General features: G+C 31.7%; 1 protein-coding gene and 2 long non-coding RNA genes across 3 annotated transcripts; all 3 read right to left on the bottom strand.

Moving 5' to 3' along the window:
* Window positions 1-720: 720 nt before the first annotated feature.
* Window positions 721-3,519, bottom strand: LOC136272365 (uncharacterized). Its single transcript, XR_010710353.1, has 2 exons — window positions 3,216-3,519; window positions 721-3,030 (listed from the first exon to the last, which is right to left on the bottom strand). It is a non-coding gene; the product is annotated as an uncharacterized lncRNA (long non-coding RNA).
* A 6,453-nt stretch (window positions 3,520-9,972) lies between these two features.
* Window positions 9,973-13,466, bottom strand: LOC136272029 (multiple epidermal growth factor-like domains protein 10). The gene is made up of 4 exons (XM_066072723.1): window positions 13,124-13,466; window positions 12,974-13,035; window positions 12,411-12,548; window positions 9,973-10,752 (listed from the first exon to the last, which is right to left on the bottom strand). The coding sequence occupies exons 1-4, from the start codon at window positions 13,204-13,206 to the stop codon at window positions 10,544-10,546; spliced, it is 492 nt and encodes a 163-aa protein (XP_065928795.1). The 5' UTR covers window positions 13,207-13,466; the 3' UTR covers window positions 9,973-10,543.
* Window positions 13,467-16,455: 2,989 nt separating this feature from the next.
* Window positions 16,456-17,342, bottom strand: LOC136272051 (uncharacterized). Its single transcript, XR_010709932.1, has 3 exons — window positions 16,918-17,342; window positions 16,765-16,823; window positions 16,456-16,659 (listed from the first exon to the last, which is right to left on the bottom strand). It is a non-coding gene; the product is annotated as an uncharacterized lncRNA (long non-coding RNA).
* Window positions 17,343-25,671: the final 8,329 nt, after the last annotated feature.

Below are 25,671 nucleotides of genomic sequence, written 5' to 3'. Positions count from 1 at the left end.
GGTTTTGTTCAGTATAGTTCATTAAATCATACACTAGTCTAATATTTTCTCCTATGAATTTTTAAAAATCCTGTTTGGTCACTACTGATTAGTTTGTCTAAGACTTTTTTTAATCGTTCAGCTATACATCCAGAGGCTAATTTATAGACAACATTTAATAGACTTATTGGGCGCCAATTTTTTAAATATTGCTTAGGTTTTCCTTCTTTGGGAATACAGGTAATAATTCCTAATTTATTAGTTTCGGAAAAGTTTAACAATTCATATGAGTTATTTATTGCCCGTGTTATAAAGGAACCCAAGTCTTTCCAAAAAAATTTAAAAAACTCGCTAGAGAAACCATCCGGTCCAGGACTTTTATCATTCTTCATTTTTTTAAGAAAGTTTAATACTTCTGTTTTAATTAATGGGCCTTCAATGCATTGCAATTCCTTAGTATCTAATTTTGGAAAGTCAAACTGATTTATTTTTTCTTTAACAAAATTTTCTCCAGCTTCCTGTGTTTTTTTACTATACAGCTTCTCATAGAAGTTTTTTGTTTCATTTAAAATTTCATCTTGATCATATATTATTGTTTCGTCTTCTTGCACTAGTTTTGGTATTTGCTTATTGATAAAGTTTTTAGATTCTAAAGAAGTAAAGTACTTAGAAGGCTTTTCACCTTCCTCTATCCATTTGCTTCTTGACCGTAAACACTGTCCTTTAAGCCTTTCTTTTCTAATATTCTCAAGTTCATTTTGTTTACTGGTAATATCAGGCAAGGATTGTTCTCCTAAGTTTTGTTCCAGAATTAGTATTTCTTTTTCTAATTGTGATTCTCGCTTACTTGCATTTTTCTTCTTAAAAGTAGAGTATGAGATTGTTTTTCCTCTTATTTCCATTAACAAGATGTCTAGAAATATTTGGTCATTTATTGTAAAAGATATTATGTCATTGTCTATCTCTGGGATTAATTCTCTATTATAGACTAAACAGGCATATTGTAGCTTAACCTTGCAAATCTTTTCCTTAATTAGTTTAACATAATCCTTGTCTGTTAGTAGTGAATTATTAAATTTCCAAAAACCTTTACCCCTCTTAAATTCATTTGTTTTAAAAATTAATACTACTGGTGAATGGTCTGATCGATAACTATTTTCAAACTTTATTTGTGGAGCCAGAGATAAAAAAGATTGTGAGATCAAAAAAAAAATCAAGTCTTCCCTGTTTAATTGGGTTTCTTTTTCTCCAGGTGTATCTTCTTAATGTGGGAGTATTTTCTCTAAAAATATCAATTAAGTCAAGAGTCTCCATGAGTTTATGAACTTCTACTTGTGCCTTAGGATTATTTATTCTTTTATAGTTCATTGTATCTAGGTCTTGATTCAATACTAAGTTAAAATCCCCACCTATTATAACATATTGGCCTGAGTAAATTTCTTCTATCTTTCCTAACAATTGGGAATAAAACTCTGGGGTATCAGAATTTGGGCCATATAAGTTGACTAGTAAAAATTGTAGGTTGTCGATTGTAGCCTCTAAAATAAGATAATTTCCATTTTCATCTCTGTAATTTTTATGTACTTTAACTTCACAATTATCATTAAAGAGAATTGCAATTCCCCTTGAATTTGACTTATATGAACTAAAAAAGACCTCATGACCCCACATTGTTTCTATATAATTTTCTTCTTCAGTTGTAAAATGTGTATCTTGAATAAAATAAACATTATATTTTTTCAGTTTTAAATTCATTAAAACATCTTGACATTTTCTTTTATCCCCTAGTCCTTGACAATTTACAGAGATGATTTTCAGTTGGTTGGTCATATAATCATCTGTTAATTTAACCATTGTCAAACACAAAATACATAACAAATATCATGCCCCGATAGAGAGAAGAGAGGGATATTATGTTCCCTATTGAAAATAAAAGGCTGTGCATATTAGAAAAGGTACATATTGCGCAGACTGGCAAATGCATGGTAGTTTATTTTAACTAGTTTTTAACATGACCCTGTACTTGGTTATACACATATATGAAAAAAGATTGTAATATTAGCTTTAAAATAGGGACGTTTGAAGAGACAGCAGTGCTTATCCTCATGTACAGTTATGTTTAGAAGTTAATTGTGAGGATGTAATTCAATTGGAGAATTACTTATTATTTGTAAAATTAAACGCATAATTACATCCTCCCGACTCATGTACATAAGCATGTAATAAAGAACAGAATCACGTCTAAAAGTAACACTTACTCTTTAAAGGATAACGCACGCATATCTCTCAGGTGTTGTCAAAGTGTTGTGACTTTATATAAAAACAAAAAAGGGGGAAAAACGGAAAAGAACAGAGAAAAGATCCATTCTCTGATTCCCAGCTGTTAAACCGGATACGACTCTGCTGATACTAAATATAAAACCCGAATTGTACACTGAGAAATTCCGGCGTAACATACACAATGAAAGAAAATTGGCGGACGATAGCGCATTATTAATAACACTTTAAACAGAATAAAATAGGGAAAAATGCAGAAAAAATGGAAAAATCATAGAAAATTTACAAATCAGGTAGATTGAAGGTAATCATGAAAAAGGTCATACAATTGTGAGAACAATAAAGTAAAAAAAAGTCTCTTTTTAAATATATATATTATATATCCATAAGAGGAAAATGGTCATTAAGTTACACAGGGAAATACCGTATTTTGTTCTTCGCCACCACTATTGTTTACCCGGAGTCAGTATTGATGTTTTTCACTGCGCTCAATCCGACATCCTTTATATGAACGAATCTGCGTGCACCTATTTTGCTTCCATACCATCTTGATACTACGACAGTTACATTTAGATGTTCATTGTCGACAAGGGATCTCAGCAAGGCTCTCCCTGCCCCGTGTTCTCCGTCGTCGTCCGCCCCCTCGTGAATGGTTCCGTCGTTACTCTTAAATCGATAGGCAAACACATTGTGGCTCGCACTTGACACTGTAATCATTAAATTCTGGTGTTTTGACGTTGTAGTTTAAACCGATTGTAAAAGTATTTGGTTGTTCTGAAATGATATACAATCAAACACTTTATCATGTATATTAAAGGTAGGAATTATTTTGTGTTAACTCTCAGCCTAAAAAAAACTCAAAAAAATAATGAAAGTTATTTAAACAGCATAATATTTTTCTTTGATAAAGACAATTTGCTAATTGTTCTAAATAAAAATTACTTTCTTAGAAAAAGTACCTTCTGTTAATTGCCTACATCCGCTGATGTAATCACAGTCTTTGTCGGAACAGTTGCATTGCGACTGACATCCTAATCCAAAAAATAGGGGTGGGCATTTGGCGTCACAATTCTTACCATGATATCCCTTTTTACAAGCTTAAAATGTTTAACATAAAAGTATTGATCTAAATTTATGATAATTTTTTTTTCAAAATTTCATGAAATAAAGACATTTAAGTTACATCTACAGTATATGTAACAAGAATGTAACACATACGTATACACATTGATTGGTTCTGATCCCACTCGTAACCGAAACAACACATCGTTCAGTCTACAATATATGTATTTAAACATCTCTATCTATTCACCAGTGTAAGTGTTTTTGAATTCATATTCAATATTTCCATTAAAAGGAGGTAAAATCCTACTACAATACTACTCACCCTTGACAAATCTGCATATGTGCAACTTCAAAACTGTCCAGCAATAGCATTATTACAAAGTCAATCCTCACGTTATATTTCATGTTTTCTGATTCTATGTCTAGAGTTGCTAAGACAGATTTAGCTTAATGTACACTCTGTTATTTTTCTTCCTTCTATACATGTTAATGAGGAACTTATATATTTTGACAAACATATTATAAGAGGAAATATAATTTGATTTCAATAAGATACATCCTGTATGTATTTAAATTTGGATCTTGATGCTAAATTGCAGACATGATAATGATTGCATAATATCTACACTGCGTTCCATGTTTTATAGAGTCTCCTCTTTCAGGCGTGTTTTAAAGAAGTACATACATCGTTTTTAGCAATTTTAACAGGTTAAACATGTAAGAAAGAAAAACAGCAGCAAAGGTAAAAAAGTAATGAAGGTGTAAAAAAAAAAGGTGTTTGGGTAATATACATGTACGGCAAACATAGAGAAAGCTTCAAGACAGAAAACATGATGCAAGAGGGTTTTTTTTCAGCGCTTATCAGTATATACCTTATCATTTTGATATACCAAATGAATTTTTTCATTGTGCGGATACATGTATTCAGAATATCATATCTTTATTTATGAAAAAATCTTTTTCATCATATCTTTTATTTATGAAAATTCATGTCTCCAAATACATGTATAAGGACATCGACCTCAGCACATATGCATTTTTATATTCAGTACGTCATTCTGTGCTTAGATTAAGTGCTAATCGAATAAGACGAAGCCCAATCACGATTTTTTGATTCTCTGATCTTTATTGTGATTGCTATACATGTTAAGCTATTTGTTTTAAAGATTGTTTTTTTGTTGTTAAACTCTTTTCTTCATTCCTGCGAAACCACATGAAAATTTTGTTTTAGGTTATCTGTCCACTAAACATCATTTTGTTTTTCAAAGATTGTAAAATTCTTGTGATTTAATTAAACGTAAGTTTTGTTCTTCAAACCGGATGCACAACAAATGAATCCGGATAATATCTGCACACAACAAACAATTCCAGAATGATCCAAGAACAGATACTACCGGAAACATAAATCATACAAATACGTCAAAAAGGAGATCATGTTTTGCACATAGCATTTCTTTAGTATGTGTGTACAAAGATAGAAAGTTATAAATAGAAAAAAGCGGCTGCAAATCCGATTATTGAGTACACAACACCATGAATTTTGAATGGTTCCTCTTCTCTTATTCTGATAACCGTCACAAATCCATCTATATCGTCAATGAGGGTGCCATTTGCTTTTAAAACGAGTGTTAGATATGATGTTACATATTTAAAGTACATTAATTTTGGGTTTATACAAACTGACAGGTAAAACCCCTGTCAAACCGGAGCTGCGTCCTCACGGCGATCCCGCTGCGTCCTTCAATGATGTAAAACGCCAAGGTAAACGCAGTAGAGTCTCCTACAGCGCCGTAAGAATGCAACAGCATTTTCGTCCGTCGCGGTGGGATCGCCTTGAACATTGAAGAACGCCATGCGACGGCGCGCACTTTGAACATGCAAAAAGTACGCGCCGTGGCTCGGCGTTCTGATAAACACGCCGTAGAAGCGTAGTGAGATCGCCGTGACAACGCCGTAAGATCTCCAACAGTGCCACGAAAGCTCCGTCGGCGCGCTCAAGGAACGCAGCTAATCGCAGTGTAGACGCAGTGATAAGTCAATTGCGCTTTCAAGGAAACCTCACGGAGTCCTTTGAGATCCAACTGCGTCTCTATCGCGCTCTCGCTGCGCTCTCACTGCGCATCCACAGCGTTTGAACAAGCTGTTTTCCATTTGGATGCGTTCACACAGCGACCCAAAGAGATGTTGCTGCGTTCATCGCGCTCTCGTGACATTTCTTCTGCGTCTTTACCGCGCTCCCACGGCGTTTCTACTTCGTTGTCATCAAGACCACGAAAACTAAAAATAATTGCTGTTGTACAATAGCAAGCGATGTAATAAATATCAAACTGGATGTAGATGACTATTTAAAAAGTAGAATTTACTAATATTCCAAGACCTATCAATGGACGTAGATGCAATTAATGCCATATACATTTGTAGTTATGATGTTTTCAAATCTTTTCTATGTTTTCTAACAACGAATAACGGATCTTTCTTGTAGACCAGACTACTGAGAGTTTAATCCTAGTCCTTCACAAATTGTTTAAAAGTAACTTTGTTTCAATTACAATGTACCTTTTCACAAAATCAAAACAATGTTTTAATCATTTGTTTACTAGTTGTAAATTCTTGTTTGTTTCCCACTTCCCATTCAATTGTACAACATATTAACCTACCAAGAAGTAAAGAACGTCTTGTGAACGCAGTCAGCATGCAGAGTACGCCGTGGACGCGCGGTAAAATCTCCTAGCACGCCATGAGCGCGCGGCGGAGACTCAGTGAGAGGGCAGTTAATCGCCAAGTAGAACTCCGTGGAAACGCAGTTACACGCAGTGTGAGCTCCGTAAGAACGCCTCGGTCGCCGTCAGGACGCCGTGACAACTCCACTTGTAAATTTTTCAAATAAAACTGTACATTTTTTCTTAATTTTCCTTGCGATCCTACGGCGATTCAATGAATTTTACAACGCCGTAAACACGCCGCGGGGACGCGGTTGGTGTGACAGGGCCTTAATCGACATAAATAACGTAAACAAACCGAAGGCTTTGTTTATCTAAATTATTGTCAACTTAAAGAATTTAGCTATAACTGAAAAAATGTTAAATTTGTGTGTATTTTTTATCGGTCGAAAATAAAGCTTAAATAATACAATTGTTATAGACTTTGCACATATGGAAAAGACTGAACCTAGAATTGCCAGTAGTCGTAGATATTAGGGTGTTTATCATATTTATAAAAAAAAATGTAATATTTTTCCTCTGTGATGCTGATCAACAATAATTACAAATGCACTTGTCTTTTATGGATGCTTGTATTTGACCAAACGATTTTTAAAACCTAAGTAATACGTAGAAAAGGAAAGTGTTTTCTTTTGTGTTTTATACGGTGTAAGAACGCAACAATCATTGCAAAAATACACATCTCACTAAGTTAGCTAGTTTTAATTTTCAGCAATAAACGCCAAAGCGTTATCAACAGCAGATATATTATACACCGATGTCAGTGTTTTTGTTTTAAAACTTCAGACAAAGACAATTATCATGTTTTATAAAGTAAAGTTTTAAGACGAGGTAAATTTAAGTAAAATTTAAAGATTTAAATCCTGTACGAAATGAGAAAAGGTAATACGGAATGTATACCTTCATTAGACATTAAACAACCGTACACACGATTACAGTCGTTCTCAGAGCAGTTACAGTTTGATATACAGTGCAGTCCATACAGAGGAAAGCTGCACTCCGAGCTACAGTTAATTCCATAATATCCGCTAACACATGCTGGCAATGTAATAAAACGTTTAAATAAAATGTGTAGTAGTTGTAATAATAATAAATGAATGAAACACTCATTCGTTATATATAACTAAAGACCAAAACAAATATAATTTAAAGAAAACAACTAGAAAAATTAGTGTACTTACGTAAACATTTTTTTTGTGTATCGTTCCATCTAAATCCAACACAGCAATGTTTTCCGGATTCACTTTAATATTGAACGTATAAGTAAAACAAGCCGTTTAATTATAAAAGACAATAAACTATTACAATAAAAAAGAAAAATCTTACCCAAGACAAATTTCAGATTGAAAGAGAGAAATCTGATGAACCAGCAAAACAAAGCAAATCAATTGTTGTGTCATTATTTCAACGCAAACGATGGCAAAGACAATACACGACTTGTTCTTATTTTGAATGAAATTAAGAATGTTTATATTATTTAACTTAATAATTATAATGGAATGCAGTTGTTAATAAAATATCATATATCGTGATAAGGAAAAATTAATACCCATTAAATGCCTTTTAAACATTTTGATTCATTACTATTGATTGTTTAAGTTTTTCCTTCAATTTTTAATATTTGAAACCCAACTACATTTCCCCGTTTAAAATCTTTCATCTTTTCAAAACAAAACAAAACAACAAAAATAACCAAATGACGTTCGGTTAAATTTTAATGACTTGAAGGTTGACCGTTATACTAAGATTGCTTCTTGTTTTACAACTACAACTATTAACTCAAAATTCACATTTCGTTCATCTTGATTATATCCTAAATTTATTATTGCATCCACATACCTCCACTTATATCAGGCGTAAAAGCCACTGCGTGGGATAAAAGAATGAGATTAACCTACAGAGTCTTCAAGAAAAAAATTGATGGCTACAATGGTAGCATTCCTACTAGCTCTATTAGTGCTAAGCCCCAAAAGACTGGCCTTTTCGTCATACAGCATAAAGTTGCTCAATTCCTCCATGGCACCTGATCCTACCTCTAAATTAGAGGTCTGTGTTTGCCCTGCTTTTATTTCGTATATTGCTTTGTACTTTTGATGTTGAACACTGTTTGTGTTTACCAAATGTCCTGCACATGTAACCAACGGCTCTGTAGACTTTGAAGACTCAACTCGAGGATCGCACAAGCTTTGGTAAGAACAAAAAAATATACTACGCCCCAGTGCCATTCTCCTTTCGTAAACAAAACAAAAAAAGTTTGTTTGACTTCAAAGTTATCTCGGGCTATGTTTTCCGCTATACATTTAGATGTTAGTCGTCGAACATCTGTTCTACGTGATACGTGTAAAAACTACTCGCTTGATATAGTGATATATTTAAAGATGTATACAGTCATTTCATGCACATATTTTACAAATTAATGCTATGCTATGGTATGCGATTTTAATGATATTCTATGAGATTTGTATGCTATGTTATGAGATTTGTATGCTTTGCTGAGAAATTGAACTGAAGGGCTTAATGATATGGTATGCTATGGTATGCCATGTGATTTGAACAAAAACGCCCCCATACACAGAAGAGTTCCATACATTTCGAAGTAAAATAATAAGAAGCCAAAGTTTACCACAAATCTATCATGTAAACATTTATTTTTTCAAATAAAAACATTTAAAACCGAGTTAAAATAATGTTGTATGCAATGCTTTGGTATGTTATGGTATGATATGACGAATGCAGTTCTATGAGATCGTATGCTATGGTATGAGATTCCAATGCTATGCTATGAGATTTCAATGCTTTGCTATGCTATGGTGTATGTTGTAAAAGATATGCTTGAACTGACTGTAATTTCTTCTAGCTATAATTTGCATATCTTACAAGTGTGAAAAATATGCATGCTGCCCTTTATTCCATAACTTTACTATATCTTGTATAAGAAAACTTACTTTACTGACAATATTCATTTGGTAATTCTTGTTGTGTAGGCAATGCTATTTTTGAAGGCAAGTGCATAACACAATATAAGACTTGATTTGTAACATTCATATACACAATGCATACTATATATGTAATAATAGACCAAAATAAAATAATCAGAATAGTTTTCCTTCATATATTTCATATCTTAAAGTGCTAGTTTTTATAGAGTTAGCGTATACATTTTCTTGTATGTTATCCTCGATAGAGGCGATAATAAAAGACATGTATTTGATTGATAAAAATTATGAAGTTATCAAAAGGTTACGACTAATTTCTTAAATTGGATATAATTATCTGTTTTGAAAATACAGTACCGATCAGACCCGATCTTACAGAAAGTAAACTTCAAGTAAACCCTGGGTTTACTTTCTGGGTTTACTCTAGGTTTACTTCGCGTTTACTAGAGTGGACCCAGTGTAAACCCATAGTAAACCCAGAGTGGACACAGAGAGTACACCCAGTCAGAAATATACCCCTTAAACACACGCTAACTGTGTATTCGGAGTATACAAGGGGCAGAAATTACAGGCAGTAGGATGATTACATAAAAGACGGGTCTGCTTCACACTTCAGTGCGTACAGTTGACCTCAAAAGCAATATCCTAGTAAACCCAAAGTAAACCCCGACTGAACCCAAAGTAAACCCTGAGTGGACCCACATTTTCAAAAATAAACCCAGAGTAAACCCAAAGTAAACCCCAAAGGTAAACCCGGGGTTTAGTTGGGGTTTACTCTGGTGTTAGATTGGGTCTGATCGGTACTATACATGTTATACCCTTTATGAAATATAAGTGCAAACAACTGAATTTTTTGATCTTCTTATTTCCAGAATAAATATGCATGAACTCGAATAAAATGCATCGACAACGGTTAGTTTTTTTTTAATCCAATAGTTTGTCAAATTGATCACCAAGAAGTTTAAAATATACATATATAGCTATATACCTATATTTAGGTATCAATTTACGGATAGTGAGCTACAACAACAAGACTTATTTTCTTAAAGTTGTGACATTGCATTTAATCATGGACAGAATTGACTTCTCTTGCAAAACTAAAAAAAAAATATTGCATGTAATTTCACTTTTCAATTTATATCCAATTTGGGATTTTATATCCATAACAAGAGACTGTGGTATCCTTGTAGTTTGAGAGAGATAAATTCGTCGATTGTGGATTCTTTTGTTATTCCTTAGGAATCCGATGTTATTTCCTGGATGCATTGGTTTTTGGTTTCAGTAAGATAACTAAAAACTCGATTAAAGTTTGTTTTCCACGGAGATGTAAGTTCGCTGAGGAGGGCTACCCACAAATACAACAAAAACTGAGCCATCATGAATTCTAACGATTCAACAGTAATATAATCCATGGTTGATGATCACTTACAAGTCTACGTGCCATTTTTTCTCGATTATCTCTCCTCCCTTTAAAAAAATACTTTAAGCTGGGTAGGACAATAGTGAAGTTAAGTAAGTTAAAAATACGAAAAAGCTTGACTATAAAGATAAAAATAGTGTAGTCGGTCACAAATTAGCGACAACTCGTCGCTTTTCAAATAGCTGAGTGTAAAGGAAAATAACAAATATGATGATTAACACTGCAATAACTACAATCATAGAAAATAAGAAGGAACGACTGTTGGCAGATGGTTCACGTTTTGGAGTAATGTTTGGGGTATTGGAGACTGATTTGTTGAATCTTGGTGATTTGTTTGTTGTATGATTTAACACATCTACAAAAATAAAAGGAAAATGTATTTTATTTAGTTTTTGTTATCATTATAGACATTGTTTTATATGGAACATCACTGCTTTTATAGATTAAAATCCAGCGTTACATCACATTATTTGCTCCTCTTTCATACTTTGTCACAGTGTTTGGAATTAAAGAAAAGCAGCATGTGTTATTTAAGACAGTTTTATTGTTAAGTTAAACTACAAAACTTTGCAAAATGCTGATCTCTTTTTCCTTTCAATTGTAACTGTAAAAATGTAGAAAGTTAAAGTGTATTTTACATGTAACTATCACAACTGGTATCTGTATATTATTTGCGATTAATAAAACATGATTTCATACATGATGAAAATGTATTGTAAAAGTTGAAGATTTTCTTTTAACATTTCTTCAAAATCGTTTCCTTACGTGAATTATTTCAGATCGAATAGTACGTTAAATTTTAGGAAAACATTCTATGTAATCTTCATTTCAGATTGAGTATCTAGTATGTTTACGTAATTAATAATAGACTCATTATTTAAATCTCAAATTAAGTTTAATTACATGAACTTAATATTTTAATGACTTCATTTTCTCTCTTTGTCTTTCTCTCTCTCTCTCTCTCTCTCTCTCTCTCTCTCTCTCTCTCTCTCTCTCTCTCTCTCTCTCTCTCTCATATTGTTTTGAATAATTACAAAGTACAATAAGGGTTGTATCATCAATTGTGATATCCTTATTTTACGAATATTAACTGGGTACGGAGTTGACATTTGTTGGACTTTTAGACAGATATGTTGGCTTCAGCCTTTGATCATCGGTAAAAATTTTACAGCATTGATGTAGGAAGGTCCCATACATCATATAATGTCGTAACCCCATTCATTAACTTTTTGGTATATACATGTATAGTGAATAATATATCAAGTAACAAACTGCTGTTAAAGTCCTTTATAACTGGCTTTTCAGCTATTTTTACTTCGTTTTACCATTTAACAAAATGTGTTTACCGGTTGAATCACCATTCTGTCTTTTAACAGACAGGTACAAAGTACAAGGTATCGTCGGAAACTGTTTAATAATAGCAAAAGTGTCCTCACAAACATGGTTTCATATTTAAAACCAAAAAAATGTTTTATGAGTATATGCATAGCTACTTATTTTTCTTACTTAATGCATCTGGTTCTCTTGTCGATATATTGATAATTAAACAGCTTCTAGTGAAAGTCTTATGAAATGGATCTTTTCGTTACGGTAAAAAGAATGAAAAACCTATCCTGTTACATGTTTTCTGAAACATTGTTTTACCTTCACATGTATATGTTTACATCTACCAAGTATGGTCCCCTCTATTTCTCACGGAAACCTATTGTAATTCATAGTAATGAAAAAAAAAACACTGACAGAACTGAAATCTACTCGTCCCATTTAATGATTGGTTAAAATCTTCACCGACCTAAAACAACTACGGATTGTGCAAATAATAACGAGGATATCAGACTCAAATTTCAAAAATACGATTTGTTTATTTCTTTAAGCTAATTATAACGAGCTGAGGTACACTAACAATAATTAAGTTAATAACAGTTTGAAAAAATTGAACATAAATTTGTTGCAAGAAGAAAAAATTACCAAATGAGATGAAAAGATTGTCAATGAAAACAGTTTAATACATACCTCCAGCAAGATGTTTACATCCAGTGACATAATTACAGTCTTCATCAGTACATCTGCATGTCGACTGACAGTTTAGTCCATATGAAGGGAAAGGACATGCAATTGTACAGTGTATTCCTGTATATCCTTCTTTACAATCTGAAGAAAAAACCGTAGAAGTTCATTAAGTGTGTGTTTGAATAGAATAAAATGGTAAGATATAACTAAAGATACTATATAAATAGTGCCTGTTTGGGAGGGTTACTGTTGAAATTGACACCCCAAAACAACCATTGTCAACCGACGCGAAGCAGGCACTTTTTATTTTATTATTCTGAATGTCTTAATTTTAAAGAACATTTTACTGCTTTTATATAGAAATGAAGTGAATTTTACGGTGAACCGTACGCGCATAATTTACGCGCATGTAACAATTTGTTGTATTACCCGTTGCCAAGTGTGTTGCAAACGCTGAGGGTAATAGAACGGATTACCAACTGCGTCTAAACCAATCAGATTTCAGTATTAAACATAAGTATAATAATTATTATTATCACATATATGTATATTACATTGGCACTTACTTATGCACTGTTCTTTCAAGGAATCCCACATGTACCCAGCACAACATCTGGTTCCATTTATGCTACAACAATGACACAGCCAGCATTATATACAAATATACATATTATAAATGTTTTTGTGAATGTTTTGTTTTAATTAATAACTTCTACCTATCACAGTTGTTTGTTGAGTTCTTTCCAAAACGTCCAAGAACTGTCACTGTTGCAATGCACAACGTCAATAAAGTTTCCATTTTAACTTTTTCTTGTGGTTTCAATAAGATTGAGTTCCTTGAGGCATTGTGTTAATCATTTGACTTAATGTGTCCGTTTCCTTGTATAATACAATTTTAAAATAAAAATGACTTTGGTGTTATTAAAATAAGGAAATGAGAGTTCAGTTAAATAGATGGTTCATTGATAATGATTATAATATATCAATATCATAATAATTTACATCAGATTTCAAAGATAGCAAACGTGATAATTGCCATTTATAAAAGAATTAAGGATTCGCTTAATCAAGATTATGTAATAGTAAAAAATATAATTCCCTATTTACTTCCCCCAAAAAGTAAGTACAGTATGACCTACATAAGCCTAAAACGTGTGTTGTTTTAAATATAATTGATGAATTTGCCTATTGTCTACATTCTTGTGAACATTTGTGTTTCAGGTATAAAAAAGTCGAAAACCAAATTCCATCTTCTATCTTCAATGTCGACAGATACACGCACATCTACCTTAACCTTAGAAAGAAGAAATGTTTAATGTTCTCTAGATTTGTATATATGTATTTAGAAGTCTCTTCTTCTGCTAATGAATAGTTTTTCTTTGCACGGTAGTGATTAGGCGGATAAAGGGTCAATATATGGCTTGGTATTTAAAATGGGATGCTGACTTAATAAATTGTTGACAATGATATGCATCAATCTTTGCACATCATATGTATCAATCAATCCATTATTTTAAAATATTTTAATTTTTGTTCAATATGTAAACAAATACATGTATCATACTTGTAATCAATTTGATTCGATTTATTTTTATTAATATATAAATTATTTTGACTACATTCTGTAATTAGTTCTGAAATCTGAAAATTGGTTTTGTAAATTTACTCGTGACCTAATAAGATCTTATTTACAATATGATACAAAAATTGGTACATGTACATGTATAATGTACAATAAATCTTTTATAGACTTAAGACCTCACAAATGAAACGTATAGCAGGGTGTTGACTATTACTTATTAGGTTAGTTACTGACTCACTACGGAAATATTTCCGTAGCGAGTCAGTAACTAACATAATAAGTGTTTTGTTTTCACAAGGACTATCAAGCGACATATTTATTCACAAATAGCGATAATCTACGCAAAGCCATGTCCAAGATGCTTTACATCTCGTCCAATTTAACTCATTTAAACTCTTCAAAATTTTCAATCTCATCTTTCAAATACTCTTTAAAATTTTTTGCTTCACCCATGTTTACTTACAATGGTTTGTTGCTATTCAATTTTACATGTTTTCTCCCTTTCCTCTGCAGAGATTTGAGCAAATTTCGAAGCTGTCATTTTTTTCTGCTCCAGACAAAACAATGTGACGTCAATATTCTTAGAGCAACTACTCTAATTTTTCAGAATTTCAAAGGGCAACTACTAAAAATACTTTAAGAACTTACGGCAGGCGGTTTATGTATTAAATACTATGAAATGTCGAAATGAGTAAGCGAAGCGTCGGTTTTGAAGGCCATATTGCCTAATACTATTTCTCACCGAACAAATCAAGTGCTATGTGTAAACCAATTAAGGTGTGACTTTTCAGTCCAAGGGAAAACAATATAAGATATGGAAAGGATTTATGATAAAAATTTTATCTATCAGGCGCTTGAGTGGAAACATGCCTACTACATGAAGCCAACGGAAGGTATTTTTATTACTATTAAACTGATTGCGTAACTGTTCCGCTATAAAAGGTCGTGTGAGAATTACTAATATTTACGTTCTTGATAAAACATCTCCTAGGTTTGTGATTTAATTGCAATAGAAATCATAATATAGAAACAATTAATTATAGATATTCAAATTAATCAAATACAGGCATTATGCTTTATTTTAAAGTTATACCTGAAAGATTAATAAGCTAATTTTAGCGTCAATTATCATCAGAAAAATGAATGGATTTATAACACAGTACATGTACCACCTTTAATTTCATTGCATAAATTAAACTGCGTAAGTGGTTAATTTACGCTTCTCTACTCTCCGTGTGTATATGTATATTACAGTTATTATAACAGTTGTCACTGAAAGTCCGACTGTTGGATAAATTAAACGTTTTGCTTCATAAGGTGCTCTCTCCATGGTTTTGAGATCCATCTGTAAATCTTTTGCACCGCCTTTAACTACGGTTACTTTGAAACTCTCTGTAAAATAAGTCTTACATCAGTATATTTGATTTTAAACATTTAATGTTATACAAATCAAGAAAACATGTTTAACAAAAGGTCAAAGTATGCGCCAAAATTATATAATTGTATCTTATGTGAAACGCAAAAATCTGATTGTCTTTGGATATTTCGAAAATAATACTTACTAGATAAAAGGAACAGAAGTGAACATACCTGCTACGCCCGGAACCGTTATTTGTTTCAAAAAATAACTTTTATTACAATATGCTTGATTTTTTTCTTTGAAATCAGGGTATATAAATACACCTGTTCAAGTATTACTTGTACACATTTTGCGATTAATTTCCTTTCAAAAAATAACTTTACATTGTGCTTGATTGTTTTTTTCTGTAAAATCAGGTGTATATAAATACACCTGTTCAAGTATTACTTGAACACATTTTGCGATTAATTTCCTGTGCTTTTTCAAGCCATTTTATTTCAAATGTTGCAAATAAAGAAGACCTATTAATCAATAGATGAAAATTTCATCAAATAAATTTTTGTTGATCTAAATACGTTTTATGATTGCAATTGACATTTTGAAATTATGATAAAGGCTTGTTTTGTTATCAAGACGTCGGTCCAGCCCCTTCATTAAAAATAATAACAAAATATAAAGAAAATAATATCAATTTCAGATAAAGATTACATTAGATGTTTGAGGGATTTCAACTTACTTTTATGATTGCCAATGGTATCTTGTGTTGTGATGATCGCTTTGAAGTTGAACTTTCTGTATATAGACGAAGAACGTGGATGTTCTAAGGGAAAAAATGAAAATAGTAAGAAAGATATAGATGAAAATGTATTGGTGTTTTGAAAAAAAAATCCAATATTGTCTGTTATGAAATAATCAATATAATATGATGAAACGATATTAAATGCGGTTTCGTCCTTTTTTCATTATTCAGTCAAAAAATGTCACAGACACACACGTTTGTTTGGTACATGTATCAGAATTTCAATTTCAAAATATATAAATGAAAAAAAAAATGTTTTTTCTCCCTAGAAATGTGACATCTTTAAAGTATGTATGTTTAAGATCCTAGTCAGATAATACATATAAATTAGCATATATTTCGATTGGTATATTCGGATATACATAAAACATACCTTTTGTTGAATGTCTACATCCGTTGACATTATCACAGTTTTTCTCCGAACAATTACATTTTGACTGGCAGTCCAATCCATAATAAGGGAAAGGACATCTTACGGTACAGTCAATTCCAATATATCCTATGTTACAACCTAACGAATATTGAATAAAGATAGATCTAACTATAAATGATTTTGTGCTGAATTGATCAGTTTAGATATACAGTTGCGATCTGTATTTATTGTAGTGTCACATACGTATACGCATAGCTTGGTCCTGGTCCCACTTGAATCCTGAACAACACGGTGAATTAATTCTACAATGTTGGTACATTTGTCCATTAATAAAGCAAGGAATGCAATATTAAAATGAAAATTATAGCGCCTGTATCAGAGTAAATAAATACTCACCCTTTACACATGTCTTTGCAGGTATACTCATACATACTATGCAACATCACTACAACATTGATTATTTTCACTTTTACTGTCATATTTTCTGATTCCGAGTTATTAAAAGATCTGTTTAATTTATCTACTTGTATAAACACACAACGAATTCCCCCTCTAAATATTAAATAAAATGACAGCAATATGGGGAATCAAACGTTTAATTAAAATTGTAATTAAGAGGAAATAAAACATTGTTTTCCACCCAATGCATCCCGTATTTATATTGATGATATCAATAATACTGTCTAAAAAATTTGATATTGTGCTTTCATATTTTTGACTGCCACTTACATGCTTGTAAAAATCCTGATCAGTAAAATTTTCAAACGCGACCACTGTTACTTTTATGTGAGAAGAAGAAGAAGAAGAAGAAGAACAAGAAGAAGAAGAAGAACAAGAAGAACAAGAAGAAGAACAAGAACAAGAACAAGAAGAACAAGAAGAAGAAGAAGAAGGGATAGAGAGAGATATGGAGGAAGACAGGGAGGGAGGTGATAGATAGAAGATTGACATGACCACCGTACGTAACACAAGAGTAACATATTTTTTATTCCATAGCATCACCTGGCATAAGAGATAATGATAACATAGTTGTAAACGTTTGATCATCCTTGCATGTAAAAAAAATTATTACGATACGCAATTACCCGATGATGCAAACGCCAGGTCAATCTTTGATAAAGCACAAGTATAAAATTCATTTTAAAAAAATACAAAAAACCCCCAAAAAACAAAAAAAAAAACAAAAACACGTCCGTTTAGATCTGTTCTATACGAAAGCCGAGAAGGATCATTCGAGATTCGAGATTCAAAATACGAGATTCGAAATACGAGATTCGAGATTCGAAATTCGAGATTCAATATCTAAATTAACCAATCAAATCATGGATCTGAAACCTGTATCCTAGCAACATCAAACTGTTCTAAATAAGGATTATTCGTACATGCTCTTTCCTACAAATAAATGTCTTAATAGCTCTTGATAAATGCTATGTTCACTTCTCCCTACCTAACTAAATAATTATGTGTATTTACTTTTACACAGAATATCTAAGTAGACTAGTAATAATGCAGTGTGCTTCGCGGATCTAAGTGATTTTGTTTGCCCTGGTGCATTTCCACCTGATGCGTTTGAACCCTGGGGTATTTCACGACCAGCAATAGTTTAAAACCCGGGTTTATTCACCTCTTTTGTGTAAAAATGCGGTTATGGTAGAGAACTTCATAAGCGTAGCTAATTTTTTCTGTAGGGGGTCCTAGGCCAATTTTAAAAAAATTACTATGTAAATTTAATAAGCTCCAATTTTCCCGAGAAGGGGGTCCAGATCCCCTGACCCCCTCCTTTCTAGATCCCCGCATGAAGATTAGTACATGTATCTAAATAATCTAAATATAAATAATCTGTCCTGTTTCACTAATAAATATAAGCATTACTTATCGTTTTTATGTATGCATACAGTGATACACTAGTACTATGATTATAAACAAATCATTGAGATATTATCACATCATACGGAATTATTAATAAATACAATTTTTTTCCTTTTCCTCAGTAAACAACTTATTATGAGTCTTACTTTTGGAATTGTTTTTAATATAGAAGGATACCTACTCTCTACAATTAAAGGTAGGGATGATAGGGTGCCAATTTGTTCACATTGCCGATTTCTTGTGCAGAGAACAGTAAAACTTTTTAAAAATTTGATTGTGCATGAATATTTCAAAATTAATTATTGTACATGTATTTTGTTTTAATTCATTCATTGATATATCAACAAGAAAGAATAAAAGCATATGTTTCACAGCCAATTTAAGTTTCTCTGTAGTTTCCTACCCCCCCCCCCCCCCCCCCCCCCACACACACCAAAATTGACAATAATTACATATAAGTCATACAAATGTTTACTTTTTTTGTAAGTAAATCTCTAAAGATGTAAATAAGCACTGCAAACAAAGATGTGTGTATTTAATATACTACTACATTACACTTAGCCAGATAAAATGTAATCAGGATGAAGCTACAAGGGGTGAGTGGTGCAAAGTTACCAATTTGTCGCCATACACACAGAACACCAAATAAAGAAACTGTGAGTGGTGTGTGGAACGAATAAAAGATGGCGGCAAATTATCTCAAATAATCAGTGCAAAAACCAACAAATAGACTGTTATTTGTTACATATCCTGCAAAAACATTGATAAAAAATGGTATCGTCCCATAACATAGCCGATTATGTTAATGTGTACATATGGTCAACGTACATGTAATTCTAATATACAAGAAGGCTGACGTATTAGGCGGGGATCCAGAAAATTAAATTTCAAAAATGATTGGTTGAATTACATTAAATGCTTTGAAAATTGTTTTAAACTATCGCACGGGTCAAAATGCATGATAGAAGCTATGTACAGTGTAATTGGAAACTTTCATTTTATATCAATATGTAGTATTACCTATTATAACAAATGAGAGTATAGCACAACTGCCACAAGCAATACATGTCCTTTACCGGCACCACCTCCCTCCCCATAAAAAATGAAACAATTGTCGTTTTATTTGCTAAAATGTGTGTGGTTCAAGATTGTTCTAAAGGACATACCCGATTAGAATTGAAAAAGAGTCGTACGTTTAAAACTAATTTTGTCATATTTTTTAGATTCATTTGGTTATATTTTGGTCCATTTGGGTAAATAGATGCACCAGCGCAGCTCTTATTTATATATAATCAGGCCATAAATTCAAAATATTTTCAAACATTAATAGCTTTAAATCCAGTGGATGATAAAAAGGAAAGCAAGTTGAACTCGATGAGTGCTAATATCTGTGTTGAATGAATGGTACAGTAGGATATGCGCAAAAAAGTCCCGTCTACTCTTTCCTATCCTATATTTATTGGAATATTAAATCCGATTATAAGAGTCAAATTAAAATCAAGTACGGATATGTACCTGTTTATCAAAGGTAAAACTACTCATAATTTATCTACAGTGCATCGTTATGGAGCTACACAGAAAGTTTTATATTAATTTGCCGAGCCAAATAAAAAAAACCTGGAAAACGAATTATTATTGGAGTACAACATCCGCACACAATTTAAAGAAAATTTCATGTTTTTTTTTTTATCATTTTCGCTAGCTATTGTAAGACATCACAATGAATGATCCTTCTCGGCTTTCGTAGTTTTAAGCAAGATCTGTTTCACGTGTACTCAAGGTAGCAGAGTTTTCCACACATCCAACATATATTAAACTATAAATGAGTGACTGCATGTAACAACAGTTATTAACAGTTATTGATAAATATATAATTCTACATACCCAAAGATATGTATTCATTACAAACATTTTCATCAAATCACAGATTATTGATATCGAACATTTACGAATTAGGTAAATCGACGCACCGTATTACATATCGTTGACATTTACATAACCAAGCTTTAAGACTACAAAATGCTATTAATTTCACTACACTCTGCTTAGTTAGAAAAATCGAACTGTCTCGGAACAGGCCTTCACCTAATTTAGGATGCCAACCATATACCCGTAATGTAGCAAAAAAATGCAGAATCGCTCCGAAACGATTATGGAGAAAATTAATGGGGCTGCATTGAAAAAAAGAGTCAAATTTTCATCTTAAAATTTAGTTCATCTTAATGAAGAAATCAACACTATTTCACCACCGTTTTTTCTCGCTTCGAATTTACACACCATGTTGACATTCGGAACTTTTGCGATATTTCATATTAAATGCACTGAGTTAGAGATATCTCCTGTATTCCTTTGATGAACAGAATATAAGACAAATGTTCAATGAAAATTTACATGTACTTGTAATTATCCGTGCAAATTTGATATTGTGGAAACATAAACTAAAGAGCCTCCCGTGATTTAGCGTGAATGTAATGCGCATATGCAAGATTGTAAAATCAAAAAAATTCAGATTATTTCCGGATTTTTAAAATGAATTTTCGTTATTAATTTGCAAAGCTTGATTGAGAAAAAATAAAGATAAATTGGTAATCTTAAAGTACCAATGATGTTTAAATTATATAAGACAAAGGACAGTACTCTTCCAATTTCTCGGTATTAAAGCCTAAAACATTCGAGTCAATTATTATGATATAGTAGTATAGATGTACAAGAGTGAATTACTCTTCTCATAGAATGGATACGCCGGTCTTTGTGCGTTTTCAAATACAAAAAAGATATATATTTGTAATATTGGAGTTTGGGTTTTTTGAATTTTAGTTTGAAAGAAGCTGAAAATTCTTTTTTTTTTCAATACTTTAGGGTAAATTACTGTTATGCTTTAAACAATAAACAATGAATTCCTAACTGTTGTTTCTTTTAGCTTGAAAATATAAGTAAATGAGAAAGTATCAGATTTTTAAGTGAAGCATTTTGAACGTTAGATAATGATATAAACAAGATTTTTAGTATTTGTTAAAGGTACAGGGATATATTATTTAAAGAAAATAAAACTCAAACCGATGTATTACATGTACAATGAGCACAGAATCCCCATCACGCGCTACCGTTTATAGCCTACAATACATATTTCTAGCTCTAACACATTATATACAACAATGAATATTGATTATTTAATTTTTTCATGAAAATTTAATTTAAAAACAAGAACAGTACATTCATGTATAAAAACATTGATCCAAAAGTTGATAAAATTAAATCAAATAACAAAAAAAGAACAGTTCATGCTTTACTAAATCCGTGCACAGAAAATGATTTTGTATATAGTTATAACAACTAAAACGAAAATTAAGGCAAACAAAGTTTACTTTTCATACATGTTTATATTATAATGAATTAATCTATCCAAAAGGTGTCTTATAAGCGCAACACCTTTTTTGTCTCAATGCATGAATGTCAGTTTCAAACAATTTAGCGACACATTGAATCGCAAAAACACAATTCGCAATCAGATACAGTCATACAGTCTTGGTAAGAGCACGCAAAGTTTATAACGGCGACCTTTTCGGAAAATAGGAAGAAATCTAAGATATTTAAGATTGTGTCAAGTTCAGACTGAGCACCGTGGTTACACTGGTATTCGTGGATGTCAATTTTAAGAAATTTAGATAAAATCACAGTTTAAGGATACGAAAATTCCTTGCCAATAATTATATTTTTACAATGCGATATTAGAAATAACGTTTCAATGATCAATTAATTCTAGGTATTAACTCCAAACAAAATCCGCTAAAATTGGTTTACAACTTACATTGATGACTGAACAGCATTATATGTATGCACGGAAATGGTTCTGAAGATAATACATTTTTTCGGAATAAACTTGTATCATACTTCAAATATAATATCTAATTACAAAAATATAAATTCACGTTCACACGTTAACTTCTTTTTAATAGACGTTCTTAGGATTTGTATTAAACTGCTTCAGTACAATGTAGCAGTAGTTGGCCATAATTTAGTTCCCAAAATGGCCGCCGTAACATTTTTTTCCCCTGTAAGATACATTTTAAAAGGAAATAAAGCATCTATTTCTTTGATGGCCAGAATTAAAAAAGTGCCAAGTGATTTTACGACTTTTTTTCTGCTTTTGTCAATTTAATTTTTGTAGTTATTCCCCTTTGGTAAACATTTATCATCTGCAAAACAACATTGCGACGAACCACAGAAAAAGTCTAGGAAGACAGAAACAAGTCGTAATACAGATGTCAGATTTGGGACTTTTACATAAATAAAACTGGAAGGATCAACTGAATAAACAGCCGACACAGTTATGCAAAGCTTAAAAATACAGAAGACCGGAATAATGGTAAAATCGTAACTCGAACTGGAAGTTGTAAGATTAGGTAACCACGAGATGACTGAATCCCATTTCAATGTCCCCAGACCCAACCCAAAACATGCTTTCAAAAATCAAACAGCTTGATTAACAGCAAGACCAAAGTATAATGTGATGAATAAAACAGAAAGACAGTATCAACACAGATTTGGCTTACATACTGTTCAGACATTAATATCTTTGAAATTATATGAAAAATGCTAATAATACGGTTTCAAAGGTCAAAAATGAAATCCGAATTTTCCATGACCTAGAAAAAGTTGTAGTTGACATTTCGTGTAGTCTCACTTTATATTGAATGCGAGCCTTTACATCGTTAAACGAGTACAATTGCAAGAATATTTCATATCCTAGGATATAATACAAAGTAATATATATGTTTGCCTAGTCATTTTTACTTTGTTGTTAGGAGTAGTTAGCCAAAAAACTTCAGGTGATATGAAGAGATCTACGTTAACATCGGCCATTTTGGGAATATACTTATGGCCAACTACTGTAGTTGTAAAAGAAAATATGCGTAAAGTCAAGATCATGTTTCACTCCAAGTTTGAATTTCATGTCACATTTATTAGGAAACTACTTTGATGATAAGCTACGTGACGTTTAAATAAAAAGCCAAAAAAATCATCTACATTCAAAGCAGGCCTGTTATGCCATTCTACTAGTTGTAATTCTAATGATTGCAATCGATGTTAAGTTTGAGTACTAGTTTTATATCATATTATTTGAATAATAAAATAAAACGAAATATTTCGCGTGGTTTGTAAGATTTGTTTTCGACGTAAAACTTACCTTAAATGTTGACCACAAACCAAAATACTTTAACATTAATATAAGAAACTGCATACAATTCGATCGCTTGAGAATAAAAAAAAGTGAAGCAGTCACCAACAAAAGTTGGTTTACAACATATTGTGTCATAATTTTTTACTTCATTTTAAAAACCAGAAAAACTTTAAGAGAAAAAGGATATCATAATAATATTATTATGGAAGCCAAGTACTGGCCATTTAATAAACAAAAAAATTAAAATAACGTTTAATGGATCAAAATCGTTGCCGTTTGTCAAGTAATCAATTTTGTATCTTGTTTAACATAGAGATACATCATTTACCTTAAAGTTGAAATCAATACTTAAATCAATTGGACACGTTACTCTTTTTTAATTTGGTTAAAAAAAGCTAAACAAAAAAATTCGGACCATTTAGAAAAAATTGTCCGCAAAAATCATATTGAATAAAACAACAGCAAGGTGTCTTAAAGGTAAATAAAACGTGATTTAATAGCATAATTTTGCCATTTGATAAACTTCACAGACATTAAATTGAGTATTCAGTTGACTGAATAATAGACTTTCATCCTAAGAATGTGCGATTATTTGTTTGACGCTTTCCTAGTACTCGTGTGTAAATATACACCATATAAATGATAAAAGACACTGATGTAAGTCCAAATACTGCAAACATTAAACTGTGAACCCTACTGGATTCCGTCTCCTTATTATAGCATGAAAAAGTGTAGGTTTTTGCTGTATTGTCCATAACATTGGAAGTACCTGAAAAATACCACAAATAAAAAAAAACATACATAAACATAAACATTTGACATGGTTAATTTGTAAAGTCAGATTAACATTGCATGCCAAAAGAGGATTTTGTTAAAGTATGTAAGCATTTTATAGATAATTTCACACCGAAAACGAATGGTCTCATTGACAATTTTTTTTAAGACATGTATACAGAAATGTACGAATATGTGAATGTAGTCTATAATTACTAAAAATATCATTAATGAATGTACAAATGCCGTACCGATGTCATATATTAAATATACCATTAAATGTACAATGCAAATCATTATATAAAAGGTATATTATGATATAATGATACTTGATGTTATCATATATGATGCACAAACAAAAAGAAACTGTTCAGCATTATTGCATTTTATATTGTTAGTATTTGGGGAATACAAACCAGCCTCTTTTTGTTCTCACCTAATTATTTATTGTTACAAAATGGATTAAAGACGAATTTCACAGTACAATTTCTATTAGTAATTATATGATACGTTGTTATAGTCATGTAAATTGTATGAGTGTAAGACACACATAAGCATTAATTAAAATCAAAGTATAAGAGATAAAAAATAATTCTACCACTAGGAGTGATATTTAAAAACATATAATGACATTTCGTAACGCTTTCTTGTACAAGTTGTTGTAACCAGGGAATGTGTGTCTTTCTGTCTGTCACATGCACGTGTCCTCGTTAAGCAGTATAACTCTGCCGTTCCAAATAGGCACAAAACAAACACATCAAATAATATTTGACTTATGCAGAATAGTACTTACTTTCACCATTAATGACGTTATCTTTCACAGTCATCATAAGTTCTTTAGTGGCATTCTTGTAGTTTATGTGAATTGTAGATTGGATCTGATGATCTACAACAAAAAAGTGTTTATGCCAAAAAAAACAAAAAAAAACCAAACAAAAAACAAACAAAAACAAAAATAAAACCAAATCACACTTTTTACATACAATTATTCTTTATATTCTTCACAGAAATTTAAAAAAAAATATATTTTTGTACATCAGATCAGTACATCAAATACTATTAAAAAACAAGAATATATTGCTATAATAAGACAATTGTATAAAATCCTCAATTTTATTGTTATTATTTGAAATCACATTTCAAATAGTGCTTAATGGAAAATACTGGTATGGAATCTTACTTTCTGAAGCATTAATACAACCATTGACACAATCACAAACTGTAGCATTACAGTCACACAAAGACTGACAGCCTTGTCCATACGTAGGATATTGACACTTGGTGACACAGTTTATTCAAGTAAATCCGTTATCACATGCTTAGTA

Source organism: Magallana gigas, chromosome 10 (genome assembly GCF_963853765.1).
Source record: "Magallana gigas chromosome 10, xbMagGiga1.1, whole genome shotgun sequence".
NCBI classification, from domain to species: domain Eukaryota; kingdom Metazoa; phylum Mollusca; class Bivalvia; order Ostreida; family Ostreidae; genus Magallana; species Magallana gigas.
This window is presented reverse-complemented; position numbering and strand designations above follow the sequence as displayed.